General features: G+C 43.0%; 1 protein-coding gene across 2 annotated transcripts; it reads right to left on the bottom strand.

Moving 5' to 3' along the window:
* Positions 1–1,871: 1,871 nt before the first annotated feature.
* PRKCD (protein kinase C delta) lies at positions 1,872–20,966 on the bottom strand. 2 transcript variants are annotated; one of them, XM_010211928.2, is made up of 17 exons: positions 20,837–20,966; positions 18,274–18,473; positions 17,146–17,206; positions 13,575–13,731; positions 12,899–12,930; positions 12,034–12,119; positions 11,283–11,412; positions 10,923–11,023; positions 9,617–9,713; positions 8,164–8,297; positions 7,724–7,897; positions 7,125–7,216; positions 6,276–6,338; positions 4,986–5,124; positions 3,913–4,101; positions 3,524–3,652; positions 1,872–2,400 (listed from the first exon to the last, which is right to left on the bottom strand). In XM_010211928.2, the coding sequence occupies exons 1-17, from the start codon at positions 20,949–20,951 to the stop codon at positions 2,242–2,244; spliced, it is 2,058 nt and encodes a 685-aa protein (XP_010210230.1). In that variant the 5' UTR covers positions 20,952–20,966; the 3' UTR covers positions 1,872–2,241. The 2 variants fall into 2 exon arrangements, with proteins under 2 accessions (XP_010210230.1, XP_088383228.1); XM_088527102.1 differs by having other exon boundaries at positions 8,164–8,294.
* Positions 20,967–21,625: the final 659 nt, after the last annotated feature.

The following is a 21,625-nucleotide window of genomic DNA, read 5'->3' as shown; positions in this document are numbered from 1 at the left end:
TGTTGATTTATTCGCTCGACGCCTGCTCAGGGCTGGCCCTTCCTAAGGCTGTTTTTGCCAGCAAGGGTTAATGCGACTTGTTGTGCAGGCTTTATCTAGCAGCAGGCTGCCGGTGTGATTCCTTTTCCTACCCTGATCCATGCAGGAATGTGCATTTCTCCAGGGTTTTTAGGGCTGGCAAGGTCATCTTGCGGCGCGTCCCCCCATCTCTGTGTTGTGTTACCTCTCCAACTCTCAGAGGTGCTGTAAAAATCTTCAAGGTTGAGTATTTTCTGTACAGTCGGGATTTTTACAGGTGGCTGTTGAACATACTGTGATGTGAGCGCTCTCCGAAGTGGGCGTCGAGTAAAAAGGGTTGTACACAAGTGTAAATAAACTGTATGTTGATACTCAAAAGAGGAGAACAAAATGCGACATTGTCTGCCTGGCTTTGGGAGCTGAACTGCATCGCTGGCTGCCTGTGGGCCTTGGAGCAGGGGGCAGCAAGTGTGTGTGTATGGAGCGAGTAAAGGGGGAGCAGGGGCTTCCTGGAGCACAGGAAACACTGGGAAATCCCGTGTCACCTTCGTGGGCCAAGAGGTGCATCCAGCCTCCCACGCCATCCCCGACCACCCCTGCAAAGGGACCATCCTTGGCAAGGGAGGCGAGAGCCTGTTGCTGGCCTCGTATGTGAGACCCCCTTTTGATTTCACTCCGTTTTGACTGCTAGGGAGCTTACCAGCTCGGACACTCTTCTGATGGGGTTAACCCACCCGCTTTCATACCTAGTCGGCCCTCACCGTAATCGTAATCACACTGTGGCCCTCGATGCAAGCAATAAAGACTGACGTGTGTCTGTCCTCCGCCGTCAGTGACAGGTTGGCGCCGGGTCCCTGCTGGTCTGCAGCCCCCCACTCTTGCAAAATCTAGGTAAGAACAAAGTTAATGAATACTTTGCAATTTAGACTCTCAGATCTTAACATCTTGTTCAGTAGCTTATGTTCATGGGGTAGCATTCACCAGGGATGGCTTATACCATTAATGGCCTATTCAGGGTGTGTGTATATATATATATATATATATATATATATATATATATACACACATATATATTTGGTCTTGTTTCAAGTATTTATTAGTACGTCCTTATAGTGGCAGGTCTATGTAGTTATGTGCTTGTGAGCAGCTTTTTTCCCTTTGCTTAAAGCAAGCTTTAAAGCTGCTCATTGAGCATTAAAAGGGCTGTCTTGTTAACGTGGTCATGCCTGTGCACTTTGAGGACGCGGTGGGGACGTGTCCAGCAGGTGGCCCTCAGACACAGCAATGGGGCTGGCAAGGTCCCCAAAGCCACCAGCTGCTTCTGGGCATGGGAACTGCAGCTGCAGTGTCCAACAAATGGGACACAGATGCTCGGGGGAGAACATCTCTTTCCCTAGCAGTTAAAAAATGTATATATAAAAGTATATGTGTGTGTATATATACATAATAAATACAATTCAGGAGGGGGTGTACTTTGTTTTAAACCCTTTTCACAGCAAGCAGGAGTATTAAAAACCACAGGTAAAGCCAGGGAAGGAAGGTTCAGTGCTTGGCATCAACGTGGCATCCATGGCAGCAGGCAGTCCCAGTGCTCTCTGCCATGACTGAACTCCTTTTAGCTGGAGAGATGTCATGTTCACAGGGTTCCTCTCTGGTAAAAGGAAGCAGAATTTAACAGCAGCAGCTTACTTCCCCAAGTAGCATGGTGCCACCACCAGCTAGGGCCTTGGGATAAATAATTGGGATAATCAGTGTGGGCCTGGTACCCAAAGTACAAATTATTATCTTTTTGCTCTCATTTAAAGACAACTGAATGTTTCGAGGAAAAAAATATCAGCGAGCAAAGAATAAAGTTTAATGTAACTTTCTTTTAATTGAAGACAAATAAAAGAACCAAGGGCTCAAACACTTTTTAAAAAGACATCATCTATTCCCCAATGTCTTCTTCTCAAGCAAAATATACAGCATATTTATATAATATAACTACATTCAAGTAACCAAACAGAATTTACATTTTCCCAAATAGAGAAAATAATGCACATGATTCACATACCTTAAACCCAACCATGCATAAAAGCACACTGCCAATAAATCAGCCGTTACACATAATTAATCACACTACTGTGTATTACTCTGAAATATTGACAACAGCGTTGGACTGCGTAACACGTAACACGATGGTCTCTGTTCAACCTGCTCCTTAAAGTCCGACTCGAGTAGAGGTTATTTGTCTAAGATCTGTTCAAATCTGGGGTTAATGAAGGAGAATCCATCAAATGCAGACTGATCCATGGACTCGATCAGGTTCTTGTCACTGTAGGATAACTTTGGCTTCTCATTCAGGAATTCTCTGTCGAAGTTGTTGTAGTCGCTTGCTGACTTCTGCGTTAAACAAAAATAGGGAAGATGGGTCGAGGTGGTGGCACCAAACTTTTCTCTTTACTTCCAAAACCAACTGCTAAGTACAATATTTAGTGGATAGTATCTTTAACCCCTATTAAAAAAACTATAGCTCCTCTATCCCTATGCCTGCTGCAACAGCAGTGCGAAATTATAACTTGCCAATTACTCAGATGGCCAAAACCAAATAGCATCTCCTGGTTTTAGAAGAATATTGCTTGGATTTGTGATAAAGTTTCATTGAACTACCCAAAGTTTCAGCGTGGATGAAAGCAATTCATTTACATTTAAGCCCAACACTTCTTGCTATTGACCAGTATTTTTTAAATTCTGGAAAGCATTTTAAGTTCTGTGCTTGTTCAGAAAAGGAAACACACATTATGGCAGCTGCCTGGTGTCTAGGTAAAACAGAACATTTGTGTATGTTTCATGAGCATTTGCATTACTAAAGATGAGCAAGTTTTCCATTCACAGCCTCCAAAAACTTTTCTTACGATCCCAGAGCGTGTGGAAACAAACTGCACAAACCTCCTCATCTCGAGTAGGTGAGCGCAGGTTGGAGGGTCTGTGTTAGCTCCAGATCACTTCATTTGTACCAGTATGGGATGGAGGAAAACTGGGATTTTTAACTAAGAAGATGAGGTGAAGCAGCAGCCCCCCATGCTGCCACAGACCGTCAGTCTATCCTTTATGTGCCTTTTGGGTAACATTAGCCACACGCTCTACAAGTGCTTCCTGTATGTTCAATAGTCATTGGGAGAATGCATCTTTACCTTGTGCCTGAAAAAGCACAGATTTAATGCTTATACAGAGATTGCCTGCAGAAAAAACACCAGCTGAGTGGCACAAAGGTCCTTCTCCAGGGTGGAAACACAGGAGGAAGAAAAAGAAATCCAAGAAACTATCAAGAGTGCTAACTTTTGGGGGCAGCAAAGGAGTATGGTGCATCATTTCATAACTGGCCTCTCCAAGAGCAGTGGGGGTTGAGATAGACACGTGTCTCCTTTATAAATGTGAGAAAGAACCACAACAGGAGAGTTTAGGTAAGTAACAGTTAGCAGAACCGCTTGCAATAGTGTCACAGGAACGAGAACAACACACTTACCACTTTTGGCCTGAAAGGAGGGTCTACCTCTCTTTTCTCTAGTGCTGCCCAGTTGATGGTTTTGAAGAACGGGTGATCTCTGATGTTCCCAGTGACCCCTAGTCGTCTTGTTGGATCCCTTTCAAATAGCTGCAAAACAAGATACTCGGTAAAACTTTCACATCTACTCAAAAGGTGGGTGACACTAGGACAAATAGTGGGTTTAATACAAAACAGAACAAACAAAAATAGCTGCTAGCAGTAGCCCAATGATGAGTGTTATCTTGGTTTCCCCCTTTTAAAAATTGTTTTCCAATAAACAGCGTCTTTTACAATCTGAGCTATTTCTTTGGTCCACCCCTAGGACAAACATCGTACCTCAGTCCCACGGGTCCTACAACCAGTCATACCTTTTCTAAAAGGTCTTTTGATTCCTTGGTAATCCAGCGTGGGTAGTGCGGCGTGTCCACTCGGATCGACTCAAACAACTCGTCTTCGTCATCCCCGTGGAAAGGAGACTGTCCAATGAGCATCTCATACAGCAGGACCCCAAAGGACCACCAGTCCACGGAGAACGTGTACTTCAAGCCTTGCAGGATCTTTTGACCCACAGAAGAGGAGCAGAACACAGACAGACAGGTAATGAGTAAAAGGAAGCTCTTTCCCATGATGGATGTGGAAAAACCTCATGATAATGCCTGCAACCTTCTCAAAAACCTGATATTTTCTCTTACATGCTCCAGAAAAGAAATATTTTTATGAGGAAATAATGAGGATTTTTTAGGGGAAAGAAAAATATAATTCACTCATCTGGCATGATTGCTGACACTGATGCATATCTGTAGTTTTATTCTTGGCTACTGTTTGTGCAGATGTGCACAACGGATTTTACCTGTTAACTTGAAATACCCTGTACTTGGAAAGCAGCCTTCTCTAGTTTCTTCACAAGATGATAAGGCAAGGGAAAAGGAGGGAGGAAATAAAGATGAAAGCAAGCTAGTAGCAAACAGACTTTGATGCCATTTAGGCCGTGACTGACTTAATCTGGACTGTTTTGCAAGTCATATTTTTATAAAAAACAACTCTGAACACAAGGACTTTTCTCCTTACAAGCTGCTTTTCTTTTTCGTTTTGGCTGCTGGCAGCAACACATGCCTGTTTTTTCCCCTGCAGGACTAATACATTCATTGTGCGGGAGCCCCTCGTGTATGCCAAGTGTGAAGGCAGAAGGGAAGATTAATTTTGGAAACACTAAAACTTTTATCATTTCAAAAGCAGTTTTTTAAAGCTTGCCACAAATACTGCAGACTTAGCATACTTACAAACGTTAAGTACCTTCTACAGAGAACAAAGATTTAATGTTTTTTACGTGCTAATTACACTTCTTTAAATCTAGGAACTATTAGGCCACAGAGGAGGATTAGTGCCAGCTGCTGCTGTAACATCAGGGTATTAAAGCTGCACGTGGTGGTGCCGAACTGACCTCGGGAGCGATGTAGTCCGGGGTGCCACAGAAAGTGCTCGCCTTGTTCTCGCCCACGACGTTTTCTTTGCACATTCCGAAATCAGCTATTTTGATGTGGCCTTCTTTATCGAGCATCACATTGTCCAGTTTTAGGTCTCTACAAGAGGTGCAACAAGGAAGAGTCAGCAGACTTGTTTAAGAACAAGTGAATATTTTGTTTTGTTTTCCAGCTGCACCCAGGTTCTTTTCAAATGAACTCACCTGCTTTTCAAGAAAGTATAAGTCAAGCAACACAACACAGACAAAAATATTGCCTTGTATTTTGCAAGGGTAAGGACAAGGAAAGGAGTCTCTCTCTTGGCTGTGGGTTATGAGGTCCCTCAGAATTTGCTCTGCATCTCTCAGGGTGCTGCTGTTGCCTCCGGAGCGAGGCAGGGGTTAACAGCAGTGCTGGCATCCGAGGGCACTCGGCACGGGAGCAGCTTTTCCAGGCCTGCCCGTGCTAGGGCTTGGTGCCGGGGAGCTCCGGGCTTGCACGGCAGCGATGGTGCCTGTGAAGCGCCCTATTCATGCCTGGCTCTGAATAACACTCCTCCCGCAAGCCGGAGGTTTTTCATGGCATTTTCCAAGAGCTGCATTCCCTCTCTTTCAGAGCGGGGCGGGTTTTTGTCCGCCTGGCTGCAGAAGCACATACCAAGGAGAGCAGGCTGCAGGGCAACGCCACAGCCCGCCTGCTTACCAAGAGAAACTTCACTGGAGCAGCCAGTTTTGCATGAGAACAGTCTGGCCTTTTCTCCTTGGTAACTTAAGCCTGCGGTATGGGCCGGGCAGCCTGCCAAGTAGGTGAGGTGCTGCCTGGAGCTAAGGCAATACACCATTAATCCCTCCCTGCGCTGGCTGCCGTACACCTGAGCAAACTGGATAGATTTCCGAGACAGGCAAAGGCATTGTAACTTGTATTTTACAGCTTGTTTGGGTATTTCCCTTATGGTAATATCTGCACAGCTATTGCTCTGTTTCTTTTACACAGTGATATTTGTCTGAATCTGATCGATTCATTTATCTGCAAAGCCTACCTGCAACCACACTACTCAATTTGTGTAGTTCTACCAGCAAACTCCCATTATTCCGGCTGTCAAGCGGGAGGAAAAAAAAAAAAATCTATTTATATATATATAGGTTTGTCTCAAGCATGTTAATGCTCTTGAAATAACATCCAATCTCTAAAAGAAAGCTGTTACTTGTTGCATTAATCAGTAATTCTGAGATGCATCCAGTGTTAGGAGAATTGATAGTAATGGTACTCACCTATATATAATGCCCTTGCTGTGAAGAAACTGTAACCCACATAAGATTTCAGCTCCGTAAAACCTGAAAATAAAGGCAGACACATCCTTTAAATTGGCTTGCTCAGTTAAAACACAGTTAGTGCAGCTGGCCAAAAGAGCTGTCATAAGTTTGTCTTTACGGAGTGAGAAATACTGTGCATTGCTTTAAATACTAGGAAAGAGAAACCCCTTATTTAATGGTACACCTGTATTTGTACAGCTTGTTGCAACGACTGTTCCAGTGTGCATGTTAATCCTGCACCTACTTTTAAGATCTTGATTGTGCAATTATTTTAATTAAAATTCTCATATTTCTGGATGAAGGAGGTAGAAAATACACTCTTAAGTCAGAGGTAATTGACAAAATTACACCTGCTAAAAATCAGGTATTTCTCACCGGCCTTCCCAGCCCCTTTTTTTAGCATCTTCCAGAAAGCACAGTTTCCAGCACTTCTGCACTATTGTATCACATTAACAACAATAAATAATATAGGGATTTTTTTCTATGGTGGTTTCTTAGGAATTTAATTATTTTATCAATAACAGAATATTCAGCAATAATAAAATATCCTAAAGGGCACTAAGCAGCACCATGTGTTTGTCATTGCTGGTCATGTTGTGGTTTACCAGGCATCCTTAGGTACTTACCCAGCTAAGTATATTAAGGTACACCACTAAGTCAATTAAGAAAAGCTAACCCCACACTTCAATAAATGATGCTTCTTCATTGCATCAAACCCATGCCCATAAACACACTTAGATTCACCAGCCTGTGAAAGCTGGTGCAGAACGAGTAGCAGCAAAGCCACAAAGATGGTGTTGGACTCACGTGGCTCTGTAGAGATCAAAACGCCCCTTGTCCTGTATGTGGAACATCAGGTCCCCCCCGTTCAGGAACTCCATGACAAAGAACAGATGATCCTGTTTGCAAACCCACAGAATGGAAAACTTGCTGATGTTAATGCAACCACAGTGTGGAATAAATATGAAGCAGTGATGTTGCTCCCAGGGACCAAGCAGTCACTTTCCTCCTATGCAGAGCTAGTTCTCCGTTACATATACACCTAAGAGCGTATGGAATTGCTACGGATTTGAATGTCCAGGTCTTGTATGGTAAGGCTAACTAGCTCAGCTTGTATTCGGTGGACCTGTAGACTTAATATAAGTACATATGTAAATAAACTTACATACTCTTACTTGTGACAGTCTTTACCCTCTCCAAGAATAAATCTAAGGTCAAGGATTTAAATTCCGTTGCCTCTTAGTCTAAGTTTGAATCTTTTCTGTTCTTTTCAACCACTACCAGGGTGGCACTCATGTTTACAGTAAACTACTTCAAGTTATTTTCACTTGACTGCTTGTAACAGTATCCTCTGGAAGGCTAAATCTGTTGTGCTGCCATTTATTTATGTATTTTTTTTTCCTTACCTTTGTCTGAAACGTGCAGTAAAGGTGTGTGAGAAAAGGATTTTCCCAGGCCAGCGCCAGGACCCGCTTCTCCACCATTGTGCACTCCACGTCGTCGTCAATTAGCACCACGTCCTTCTTGAGCGCCTTGACAGCGAAGAACTCGTTCTTCCCTTTCAGCTCTGCGAGCAGAACCTGCCAGGCACAGACAGCGAGATCACAGCAGTGCAAGGAGGAGGCAACAAAAACATTATTTAAGTGGGAAAGACAGAATTTGAGAAGGCAATGGTGCTGGGTGGGGAGATGAGGGACAGAGAGGGCGTGAGAACCATGTAACGAAGATGTGGCCAAGTCTCTTAAGTTATCTGCCCAAGAAGCTGTAACCAAGAGACCTTTTCAGTTAGTGGAAACAGCCTGTAACATTGCAAAAGCTATGCAAGGCAGTCGAGTGCGCTATGTACCTTCCCAAAGCTTCCTTTCCCTAGCACCTTGTGGAAGATGAAGCTGTCTATGTTGAATCTTCTCCTGCTGGCGATTCGCGAGGCGCTCTTGGCCGTGCTGCCCTCCCAGAGCTTGTCGTACTGGCTGTTATCTGCTAAGTGAAAGGGACAGTTTAAGGTCCAGCATGTGCAGAAACGCTGCGTTACACAGGTCCACGGTTGGGAGCTAACCCGGACAGGCTCTTGCAGGGCACCTGCTGCTGGGATAGTGACAAATCTAAACAGGAGAGGAAATCAGGTATTTTATAACAAAGTTTAAATTATTCAAGCGTACTTGATACTGTTGAATTCCAGCCTGTGATTCTTTTAAACAATACTTAGGACAGGAATTACAAAATCCAAAGCCCTGACTTTTCCCAATGACTAGGAAACAGAGCACAGTTAGGAGGAAAGGACACTTCTCTAGGCCTGCTTTTAAACAAATTATTTACCTCCTGTTCAGGGGAGCAGGCTAGTCTCTCAGCCTAAGCAAGGAGGCCAAGGAACATCCAATTTATGCTGCTGTGGCCTATGAGTCCAGCAGGGAAGCGTGAATACATTGGTTCATCCTGATTATATCCTAAAATGATTAATTTTTTTTTTTTTTGATCCCAGTTGCCTACGATGTGCAGGGTCATCAACATAAGCCTGTGGCAGTAGCTGCCCCCAGTATTCCCCCACCTAAAGTTTCCCAATTTGGGAAACTTACCTTTTTCTCATGTTCTGGCAAGCCAGACAAGAAATATCAAAAATAACTTTCTTACTGGATATTTAAACAGAACTCAATAGCTCAAAATATGGATGAATATTCATCTCATGCCCCCAAAAAACAGTCCTTTCTTTCTGAGCATGGAGATTTCCATCGGTCATAAACTGACTTCTACAGTGCATTCTTTTTTCATAAATTCTTATAGGCTAACCATTATTAAAATAAGGCTTACACAATGCTACAGTTCTGTAGCAATAATAAAAAAAGGAAAACCTTATACTGAAAGCAAATAATTAGGATTCCTGGTGGTACTGAAACTATTTTGGCTATTAAATCTAGCAGTATTTTGCCAAGTTCAACTCCACCACTGACAGTATTTATCATTGCACAGGGTTTTGTAATATTTGGTGGACAAAAAATGTGCACAGTAATTTCACTTCCAGGAGGGAAGAGGCATGGTGTACTCGGATTAGCAAAGTTTTCTCCAGCTCCATCCTGGGGAGCTGTGCTACAACAAATGAAACAAGCATCTGCAGGAAGGTGAAGACACTCATGCAGTTGAACCACTGCAGGAGTTTGCCAAAAGCTGTGCAAGTGTTCTGTGTGGCCAGAGGACTGTACAAAAGAAATATATACTTAAAGGCAAGAAGGAGTAATTGCTTAAACATTTGGTTTGTGTAGTCTGGTAAGTAAACAGCCAAAGGAAAATACGGCAGCTTTTCTTACCTGTTGTATCTCCTCCTGAACCTCTAGCTTTCTTGTCAAAATCTTGATAAATACCAACACTTTCTACAGATCCAGAATCGGATTTTCGGCTGGATTTCTGAGGAGAGAAACACTTGAAATTATATTGGTGCAATTAGTTTAGAACTATTCATTATAACAACATTAGTTGTTAAATACAATACGATAGCACTATAAACTTTTCTTTTTAATTATGAGCTCAGGTCACACATATTCCTTTGGTCCACAGACTATTTAAGCCATGCTCTACAACTTCACACCACCCAATTGCTTTATTTTCTATCCTTCAGGAAAGCACACTATTAAATTTTATAGACAGTCCATGTAGTGTTTTTCATTGAAAATTATGAAAGGTAGAATGGTTTGAAGCCATAATGGGAAGGATTTACACTGTGGGAAAACTTCCCTCTTGCGTATGTGTTTATTTCTTGGCCTGGGAGATGGGAACCACAGTTGTAGTAGACACACTCCAGTCACACATTCTCAGTCTTCAGCACATGCAAACAACTTTTATTTATGGAAGATCCCTGGTATCAAGTTCCAGTAACGAAAAGATTGAAAACAGGCAGGGCTGTGGCACCAGCTCTTTCACCACACAGAAAAACTCAAAGTATCTAGCAAAAACTAAGATAAATTGTGAAGAGCTAAGCTTAGAGGAAATACTATGAGCCTGCTTGATGTATTTTCCTGTTGTTTTATTTCAGAGCTGGTAACTTTTGTTGCAGAGCTGCTGACACTTTCTTTGCAAGTTATGAGTCCACAGCAGCCCCATCCAAGGGAGCAGCGAGGCTGCAGCAGAGACAACTAACGTCACCCATGGGGCCAGGGTGAATTCCCGTGGGGTTTCCTGTCTGTTTATTTTGAGTTAATAAAAATGGAAAACATCTGGTATGCTTCTCATTATTATTATTATTATTTTTAAAATTTTCAAGCCATTCAAGACAACTTCAAAGTTGAAGCATGAGAAAACAGACTCTGCCTTTACGCTACTGCTTAAATACTGTTCAAGAAAAGGAGAGAGAATAACCTTGGCTTCGTAAAGAAACAAACTTGTATTTCAGGACATGTTTGTTCCTTTAAAAAATTCTGCTAGGTGGGATTTTTCCCCCCCAGTTCCAACTCTAGGCTATCAACATTTCTGTTAATCCTTTTATGAGTCAAATCAAGCTGTTTGCATTTCCTCCATTTCAAACTTCCAACCCCAGTAAAAGTGACATGGAAAAGATTGATCAAAAAAACCTAAACATGCTCCCAGAGCAATATATTTACATGACAAACAGCAGCATACCTGGCTAACTTGATTTAAAGCTTCAGCTAGCAGCTTCTGGTTTATTCCACATAAATTTGCCACCTTCGTTTGGCATTTATGATGCACATTCATTCCACATTCTTAAAGAAAATGAAAATAGTAATAAATAAGGACAACGATACAAACACCTTGAAGTGTAGTATTACAACCAAACCCACCCATATTTCTGTGTAGCTCAGAAGCCTAGATAACACATGAAGATTTTACTAGAACTGTCGTTTTAATATTTAACTTAAAGGCTGCATAATCGGTAGCGTGAGCAGTGTTAGCGTGCTGAGGAGCTATGTGGTGCACGACTCAGAGCGGCGGCGAGCGAGCGAGCGGGGCCTCCGGGCCTACCTTCGCATTTGAGGCCCTGCTTGACGAGGCCCCAGAGGAGGCTGCCACAGTGGTCGCAGAACGTGGGGCTCATGTAGTTGTAGACCTTGAAGCGATGCGGCATGTCGATCTTGAAGCGCTCCTTCTGAAACTGAGAGCAGCAGCGCGGCTGAGCCAGCGGGGCCGCAGCGGCGCGGCGGTGCCGCCAACCTACGGCTTGGTTCAGCGGGGACTAATGCGCCCGCGTGGAAGGCGGCGACAAGGCCGAGCCTACCTGGACACCTACGAGCAGCACAGAGCACTCGGCTACATCGCTTTAATAAAGTGCTCGGCTCTAAAAAATATTTGAGAGTTTTCTGGGGTGAGATTTAGGGATCCTGGCAGTAGTGAAATCAGACTTTCAAGTGGCAAGAGACTGTCTTGACTTCAAGTCAAGAGAATGAAGAAAGACAGGAATATGCCCAGAAGTACAGGAGATGAGGTAATTTTACCCTGCTGTCACACACATTATTATTAATAGTATACACCATGAGGTATATCGTCATACCATGCCACAAAGTCTATGCAAACAAGAGAAGAAAAAAAAAGTGTTTTTGTTTTTTTGAAGCCTGCCAAAATCCCCCTTGTTCCATACATAGGACCCTCATGTAGAGGAGAAAGCATCAACCCATCATTACACCCAACTCCTTGCAAGGGTTCTTAACCTTTGGGTTTTTTTCTCTTTTTTTAGGGTCCCGTTAGATAATTATAAACGCACTGTTCCACTTCTTACCATTGTGTCCCTGCTGTTGGCGGCAGTACCGGTGCACCTCCCAATGATTTTATCAATGCATTTCTTATGAATAGCAGCATTGCATTCTTCAAGACATGCACAAGAAAAAAAGGATTCCTTCAGATGATAAATACATGGCATGAGGTGTTTGAGTTTCAAAGAGAACAATGTGAAAAACACATTCCTTTCCAGCAGATCCTCTCCACCATACCAGACACACCAAATTTTTTTTTTCCCCTCATCAAGATGATCATTTTGCTTTAACACAGTTTCCTCCTCTTTCTCGTTACTATTATTTCTATTTCTAAACTAAACCAGCCTCCATCAGGCAATGCTGCTACTACTTGATAACAGGAATATAGTATTACCACCCTCCTGTACTGGGTAATACACAGAGATCAATTCTAAGACAAAATGCTGTTCATTTAAGCTGTGAACTCCAACAAGAATTGCAATCCTTTGCAGAACAGCCTTCGCAGCTATTCTATGTTTTCTTAACACCTGCTGTGATAAAGGAGAGCAGCTTCTCAACTGCATTTTGTGCTTACAAGAAACACGAAGTCTAAATTTTGATACTAAAAATCGAGATAAGACAGAGTTATGACTACAGCACCTTGGGCTGTCATGCAAGACTGATGTTTAACATTCACTTTATAGATCTGTGTGTGGCTATATTAATATATATTTTTATATATATACACACACATATTTGCATGTGTGCATATAAATATATACACACACATAAATAAAACAGTGACCATAAACTGTGCCATACATATTTACAGAAGGTTTCCCCCTCCCCCCCGCAACAGTAGCTATTATAAGTATAGATTAGTCAAGAAAGAAAGTCAAAAAATCAACTTACGCCTACATTTGTAGCCTTGCTTGTTGAGTCCCCTGGGAAGAAAGAACAAATAAAGAAATAAGGCACTCACAAAAGATTATGTTTGTTGGACTGAAGCTGTTTATACCACATCAGCCAATGAAGCCTTTATCTGTTGGGATACTTATCAATAAACTGGACTAAGCTCTGCTGTATTAAATCATCTGCCTGAGGAAGGCAAGATGCAAAGACAGACAATTTATTTCATTAGAGCGATGGACTATGAAGATAAACCAGAGAAGAGAAGCTTTCTGTCATCTGGGAAGTCCTCCTTCTTTTATGACTTATCATGAAAATGGCCAAAAGAGATCCAGGTTTTTGCCCCCTGATTGCCCCATCAGCCTTGCCACATTCCAGATTATTTTCTCATAGCCACTCAAAGGGAAGCAATAATCAGGGTTTTCTCTGAAATCACTGTTATCAATTACATATCTGATAGTGCTTTTGGCTCCAGTTTTTGCCAATTATTTCAGCGGCAAGAAATGTTTGACTTCTTTTAACGTGCAAGACATGACTATAGCTCTTAGCCAAGACAGTACTACTAGTGAATAGATTTCTCTGCCTCGCACCATAAACGAAACGAGATGTTTTGTCTCAAAGTACTCAGATTTTAATTATTTAGCCCTTGGGTGTGCAAAAGCTTCGTGTTCCTCCTTACCATACAAATTCCTTGCAGACAGAGCAAAATGTTGGTTGTCCGAAGAAGGTAGCGATGAACTCGTGGTTTTTGATGTAGTGGATTTTGGCTTGCTTGATGGCCCCTCTCCTGTTTATGGTTACTGTTCCATCCCCTTCCCTCATTGACTGTTTGCAATCTGAGGGGAGAAAAGAGACACTTTTGACACTAAAGGTCACAGCAGAGACACTCTGAGTGTCAAAAGAGACTGGGGTTACTGGCAATCTGTCCCTGAGACATATTTGTTCTGGACAGAGACTGAAGGACAGTCTTTTAATGTCATTGGGGCTTTGCTTTTTATGCAGATGGGAACGGATGCGTTTCCTCCACCAAGTCACCTTAACCACAAGGCTGCAGCTGGCTGCAAAATCACCCAGGGCTTGGGGCTACCTGGGCTTCTCCTCCAGGTCCAGCTGGCTCCAACACTGCTGAGCTACCAGCCACCAACTTGGGAAGCAGGCACCAAAGTCACCCGAGAGCTTAAGGGAAAACATTCACCATCTTCCGAGTTCATCTTTCATTTAAGTCACTTATTTTGTGCAGGTGGCGATAAGCTGAGCACAGGAAAGATAATTGGGACTTAATATTAATCTAAGAGCTCAATCGTTAAAGGGGGAAGTTTTATTTCTTGCAAAGGAGACTTTGCTGATACAGACGCCTTGAGAAGGAAACCAGAAGCTGGTTGCTTTATCAAAGTTCACATGCAAAGTGTTTGCTTTATGATGCATCTAATGATGTTTTAGGGAAAGAAGTCAGTAACCCTTTCTCCAGGAGGCTGAAGACAGCCAAATGACAATTCCTGATTAAAAAAATGAGACAAAAAGAGCGTTTCAAAAGCCTCCAAGGCTGCTACCAGGAAGCAGGACAGCAAGCAGTGTTAGCTCCACGATGCTGCATTTTCCTCCCTCAATCAGGTCATTAACTTCATTTGAATAAACAAGATCAAGCAAAGCATTAAGCAACTCAAAACCGTTAAAATTAAAGCCACTTCACAGAAGTGACACCTATTTTCAACACTAAAATAAGAGGATACATGGCAGAAAGGATGTTGAATTATAAAATGAAAATGGGGGTTAATACCCTCATTTTATTTCCATTTTCTTAGGCCAAAAGTAAAACATGGGGATTTCCAGCCCAAATTTCTTTTCAGCTCACAGGATGGAAGGCAGAAGCTCTAAACCAGGGCTTTCCCATCCTATTTTATATCATCTGGGAAGAATTCACCTCCAAGCCTGGGAAGACTTTGCCCATCTAAATCCAAATTAACTGAGTCGTTTCAGTTTGCAAAAAAAGGATGTACAAATTAAATGTCTCAGTGTAGCCCATGATGCAGCATGTTTTAATGCCACTTTACTCCAAGAAAATTATTTGCTAGCAGCTAATCTGACAGCAGAGCAATAACAAGTGTGGTTATTGACACAGCAGCCTTTGGTCTGAAATAAAAAAAGAAAAAAAAAACCTATTTTCTCTAAAAGATGACAGGGTGTTTGCTACTAAGAAAGGAGGTTGGGAATAAAAGGATTTAGTCTGCAAAACAAGCTGAAGGAAGAACTGGGCCCCTTGGAAAGAGCTGGGAAGATCAAATCCAAGATGTTGGTGACACTGATACCTTCAAGTAAACGAGGAACTACTGAAAAAACTGTTTTTGGAAAAATGCTGGTTTTTTGCATCCATTTCAGAAACACAGCAAGCAGTTCTGTATGGAAAAGCATGTCAGAGAGAGTGAAGTAATGTGTGTCCAGGAGGGAATCTGAAGTGTCTCTAAGCTTCCTAGTGATAACTAACGGCTAAAGCAATGTAAAGAAGGGATGTTAATCCAAACATCCTTGTAATGCAGTAACCATCTGCTCAGCTCTAGCCCTGGTAAGCGTTAATTATAACGAGAAGAAAGGTTTACAGCAGTGATCATGAGGCAAAAGCATTGGCCCATTTAGTAACACTTGAACAGTGATGCCAGAAAAATTAGAATTCTTAAGAAGCTTAACATGCTAAAAAAATAATAATCGCACTAAGTGCGTGATGTGAACATTGCAAGTGTCAGGTCTTTCCTTCACAAAATGTGCAAGAATAAAGGTGTCCTAAAAAGGGAGCCTCGACTGATTCTGCTGGTTACCCAAAAGGTTCATAGAAAAAAACCTTGCACCTTGCAGTAACACCCTCCTTAACCTACCAAGGACACAAACATGCCAATAAAAACAGACTGTAGGAGTTAATGATTGATTCAGTATTTAGATATCTCTTAGATATCACCTGCAATCCTTAACTGTGGCCTAATAATAAAGATGGTGGTAGAAAAAAAAAAAAGGCAATAACTTTATGCCTATTTTACATTTATTTTGGTAAGTACAGTTATGTTTGTATTTCTTGCACACAAGTGTATTACCTTCATGATAACAGCTAATAGCTGTTGACAGAAGGTGTTCACTCGGGCCATCTCTGCTGTTTTTCATGTTTATGCAGAGAGAAGGCAACATGCTTCAGCCTTGCTAAATGCACAACAGAAAATAAAGAAGCTAATTTTGTGCCTTTTGGCTGAGAAATATGGTTGGATTTCTGTGAAATTTTAAATAGACACGTTGCCTTTTCATAACAGAGTCCAAAACAACGGGTGTATTTGCTCTTGCATTGGCACCCAAAGGGTAAAATGTCAACTCTGAAATGTCACCTACTGCACAGCACATTATCTTTAGTAGCTTTTCCAATAGCCACTACGCAGATGGCACACAAGGCACAAAAAATGTTCACAATTAACTCGTTTTTGAGAGGAGAAGTATGTTCCTTGTGTATGTCAGGAAAAAAAAAAAAAAAAGAGTCCTTTATACTTACATGCTTAATCTTTCCCCTTCCTATTTAAAAAACACACAGTATAAAATAACTGAAGACTGATAGGCTAAAATGACAGAAAAGCCACTTAATACCCAATACAAGTTTCATGACTTTTGGGACAGGGAAGTTTTAAGCACTAATGGAGCAAGCCATAGGATTTATATCATTGTCTTTAGGAAAGAATTGCACAGATACATACAATAAATAAGGAAATATTTACTCTTGTTATTGCACCTAAAGCTTCCACACCCGTAGCTATTTCCATCTTACCTTCTAGGTTCTTTTTCAAATCGGGGGCACAGGTTTCTAACATAAATGGGATGTCCCCTTTTTAAATTGAAAGAACATTGACTTGATTTGTATTGATCTGCCCTTAATCACTCACTCATTGCTAGAATCAGCCTCAGGGATGACCGAGTAATGCCAGAAAACTCGGAACCCCTTCCCCAATCCACAGCTTCCCTGGCAAGCTAGAAGAAGTATTTAGCTTCTTTGCATCTAAGGAGGAACTCATCATATTTTTCTATCACATCAAAAACACAAGAATGGAGAGATCAAAGACTCTAAAGTTGCTAAAAGCAACAGCAATATAGACATAAAAAAATATAAAAACAAAGCACCTGTGACTGTCTCAAAACATCAAAAGCCCCCCAAAAACTACAAAATAAATCAATAAAAACAGAAAATAATTGACTGGGGAGAAAATAAATAAAAGAGTTGACATTACCTGTGTCTTCTAAGAAATACTGCACTGCCATCAGCACCTTCCCCTGGGGCTGCAGGTCGAGCTGTGGGAAGGAAAACAGCAGCAGTGAGGCCTGGGCTCATCCTCCTCGGGGTGCCCCCTTCTGCAAGGCACCTGGGGGGCTTCTGTTTTCGTGCCTGATATTTCCAGTTTGCCCAGAAACCAGCCCAGTTTTAGCCCGTCCGTGCAGCCTTTGTACAGCTACTGAAGGTACAAGCCAGAGAGACAGTAAATGCTGCTCCCTGTCAGCAGCAAAGTAACAGTTTGACAAATTTATGGTGTTTTTAACTCCAAACTGTGTTAGATGGGTTTTGTGGCAAACTCTTCCCTGTCTATTTCCCCTCCTTCTAGGCATATAAAATAAAACATTTTGTTTTGTTTCCAGTGTTCGTTTTTATTTGAGGTTTGCAGTTCTAATTGAAAGTCGCATTCACATACAACTATATCAATGTTGTACTTGGGGTTTATGTAGTTTGACACCTAACAAGTACTGGCATTTAGAGAAAATGCAGATTTCTTCCTTTAAAACCACATTAAAGTCTAACTTCCCCTCCCCTGTTACACTTGCGGGGTTGTACACCGGTGCAAATGACAGGGGCTGCTGGTGAGATGTCGGTCCCCTTGACTTCACACACAAAAACCCGTCTGTGTCATGGGACACAAGGGCAAGAAAACTGGGAGAACAGAAACAGGGATCAAAGGATCCCCATTACTGCAGCATCAAGCCACGTTATTTGCTTTTGCAAATATAAATAAAGATCCTAAAGAGAAACGCCCTGGAATCAGCTGCTGCTGCTTCATCTCTGGATTAATTACAGCGATCGCATCCTATTTCAACATCTGCTAATTGCTACAACAACTGTTAGGCCTTTTGAAGCGGGCCCTTGGTGTGACACATCGTTACTTCACACATTAAAGCCACAGCTTTTATCGGCAATTCCTGGAACTCTGACAGCAAATTAACTGCTTCAATGAAGCTGCTAAAATAATTGCCTTGCAAGCCCTGTTACGCTGCTAAAAGGAATCGCTTTGCTCGCTTTGAAAAAGCCTAATGGGCCCGTCCAGCTGGGGAGAAAGCAGGTCAGCAAGGCGGAGGAAGCAGCCCCTCACCCAGAATTCGGCTTTGCCGTTGCCCTTCTTGCAGCGCTCGGCCAGGACGGAGACGCCGACGGTCACTTCCGAGAGCGGCTCCTCGGCTGCTTTCATGAGGACGATCTGAATCACCCGCCCTTCGTAAATGTGGGCGTCGAAGGTGGACTTCCACTCAGGGTACATGGTGGGCTTCTTCTGCACCAGCGTCTTCCCCCTCTCTGGAAGGCAAAAGAGAAACCGTAAGATCAAGTTATGCCCAACTAGTGAAAATAAAACTGATAGCACAGAATCTTGCTAAAGTAAAAACAGGAAAAATTCCTCGTGGGAAAATCAGAAGTAGAAAAGACCTTGCTGCTTTTTGTGCTGTGGTTGGTAATGGTGAGAGGACCAAGCTAACACTAAACATTGAGTTCAACCATTCCAGACTTGGAGGACCAGCTCCCCACGAGGTCCAGGCCCCGCAAAGGCAGGGAAAGGGTTAACAGGCAGCCGGGATTCGGGACACATCCCATTTCGGAGCTCGTGCAGCGAGTTGCACCTTGACAGGGAGCATTTGCATGGCTGCTTTTTGGCACCCATCTCCACGGCACAGTGTCTGATCACCGCAAATACCTGCTGCCAGGGGGTAAATTAAGGTATGTCTGGTGCTGCCCTAGTTTAAATTGAAACTGGTGGCTGAGAGCTGGAGAGCTCCATGTTTCATTAATCCAGCTCCAAGGCAGCATGACATCTTACTTGCATCCATAAGGCAGCCGCTCTCACTAGCGCTGCGCTTCCTCTGCCACCACTGCTACTTCTGCAAGGATTTTACAGGGTCTTTTTCTCCCTCTCTGGCACATGCAGATCTTCCGTAGTCAAAGAATAAGGGAAGAACCCCAAATATATATATATATAATATATTATATATATTATTAATTATTATTAATATAATATATATTATATATATATAAATATATATATATATAATATATAAATATATATATATAATATATAAATATATATATATATATATATATATATATATATATACACACACATATATATATAGTTGAACAGTGAGTGCTGCCAAGAGCAACATTGCAAAATGCTGCTCTGACAGGCAGGCACAAGTCGGCTTGCCAAAAATCATCCTGAAAATCACAGGTAACCGGAGGGACCTGCTCCATCTCCCTGCAAACCTCAGGGCTTCTCTGCTGCTCCATCAGGAGCTTTTAACCTCCAGCGTGGAGGAGAAAAAGTTTCGCTCCTGTGTGTCTAAATCTAACCCCAGAACTTTGTACTTGGTGTCCTCTGGCTATATTACACCGTGAAAACATATGCAGAAAGCTCCAACAAAAGTCGATTCAGAGATTATTACGGCTGACAATAAGTGACGGGGGGAATTAAATCCAGGCTGTGCACAGACAGGCTTTTTGTGCTGGCCTGGTTTTTGGATTGCTAAAAGCAGCCCCCTTCACCAGCACAGCCCACTTGAGGGGGCATCTTTGGGAAAAGGAGAAATCACAGCTGTTTGCAGGACCTTTGACAGTGTTGCAAGGTTTGCAGCAGCTCACAGGAATTCAAGGTATTCTCTGTAAGGTTTTTACTGGGAGACAACTATCTCCACACACCCACAGGACTCTCCTTATGCCCGTGTCCCAATAGCACCTATTTGGATTCATTATTATAAGCATTTCCCCCCCAAGCAGAGCTGGAGGAAATAATCTGAATTACTGGCACCAATTTGCAGCCTGGCTGAGCTGCTTCAGTAACTAGAAGCTCACCAAAACTCATGAAGATCACACGATCTGCCTGCAAATTAGCATGCAGACATCAACAAAGAACAGCTTTCAAGAAAGATACTGTTCTTATCCCTCCTATCTGCTAATCCCTTCACCTTCTAAACGCTCTGCATGTTTGCAAATGGCCTTAATCCCTAATCAATGGGTAAATGATTTCCTTTCAATACAATACGCTTTTCTCTCGCTCGTGATGCAACTGATTCAACGTGCAAATGCAATGTGAGTTAATCCAGATCTTGTCAAGCTGATAACAGCAGCGAGTTTCTTTTCCTAGGGGTTCAGTCTTTCCCTCATTTTTCTTTATTTCAAACACACACGCAAGAGGGGAAGAGCTCTGATAATTCTACTGTCAACCAGAGACAAAAGCTGGAAGAAAATCAAGTATTTAGAGCACGTGCACCTCTCCGCACACATCCTGGCAGCTCCAACACTTCACACAGCAGTTGTTTAGGGGTTCTCCCAAGGCACTGGGAAATTGCTTCTCTGGAACATGATACAGCTGCGTGATGGCCGCAGTTCCTGGAAGGGCCTGGAGCCTCTCGCTTCGAGCCTCACTGCAGCCTTTAGTTCAAAGGCGGGGGAAAGCCCAGGCACGCTGTGAGCAACGCACAGATTTGCCCCACTCCTGCGTTTGAGGTTTGTTTGTGAAGTCCTGGAGGCTGCAGGTGGGATTGGATGGGCCTGGACACCCAGGCCGGCAGTTCCTGGGCTCATCCCGCTCGGGACACACGGCCAGGAGGACCGTGGCGTTTCCCGAGGGCTCGGGCAGGTGGAGCAGGGCTCCCCGCGTGCGGGCTCACCTGTGGTCAACGCCTCCTTCATCTTGATGGCGCAGAAGGGCTGGAGCTGCTCCTCGCCGCTCTGCGCGGGGCCCAGCTCGAAGGAGTTGAAGGATATGCGCAGGAACGGGGCCATCGCTCACCACGCTGCTGCCAGGAGGCAAACACAAACCCCCCGGTTAAAAACCTGTCCCCAGAGAGGCCAGAAAGCAGCAAACCATCTCTGGGCATCATGGCCCGAACAATCCACCCTCTTGAGCTTGCAAATCCTGCACGTAATGTCGAGACACGTAATGTCGAGACGTAATGTCCTGCACGTAATGTCGAGACACGTAAAAACAGCACATACTGCAACCAAGGACATCACAACTGCAACGAGCTCTAAACCTAGGACACCTCTTCAACCCCATCCCATTAGCTGCAAGCGGCGGCTGTGCCACAAATCCATAAACCTTCCCACCAAACAAGCAGTTCCCAAATCACCAGACAGGCTGCAACTCCAGTGGCCAGACCACACTTACCTTTCAATGCCCCTTCGATGTATTTCCTTTTTAAAAACACATAAAAATTATGAGTCGCTTACTTGGCCAAACAGAATTGGTATAGTTAAACAGCACTCGATACACCAGAACGGAGAACTTTATGATAGCAGGGCTTTTGGTTTGGAGGCAAATGTTTTCCAAAGGGTAAAAGAAGCACTTGCCAGGAAGGGAAGGTTGTTGCAATGTGATACAGAGCGAGGGATGCAGGGAAGAACGGATTAGGAGAAAACGGGAAGGTAGGAAGAGAAAAGCAGTGAAAACAGGGATA

Source organism: Tinamus guttatus, unplaced genomic scaffold (assembly GCF_059628265.1).
Source record: "Tinamus guttatus ecotype Peru unplaced genomic scaffold, ASM5962826v1 Tinamus_guttatus_pri_ptg000026l, whole genome shotgun sequence".
In the NCBI taxonomy this organism is placed as follows: domain Eukaryota; kingdom Metazoa; phylum Chordata; class Aves; order Tinamiformes; family Tinamidae; genus Tinamus; species Tinamus guttatus.
This window is presented reverse-complemented; position numbering and strand designations above follow the sequence as displayed.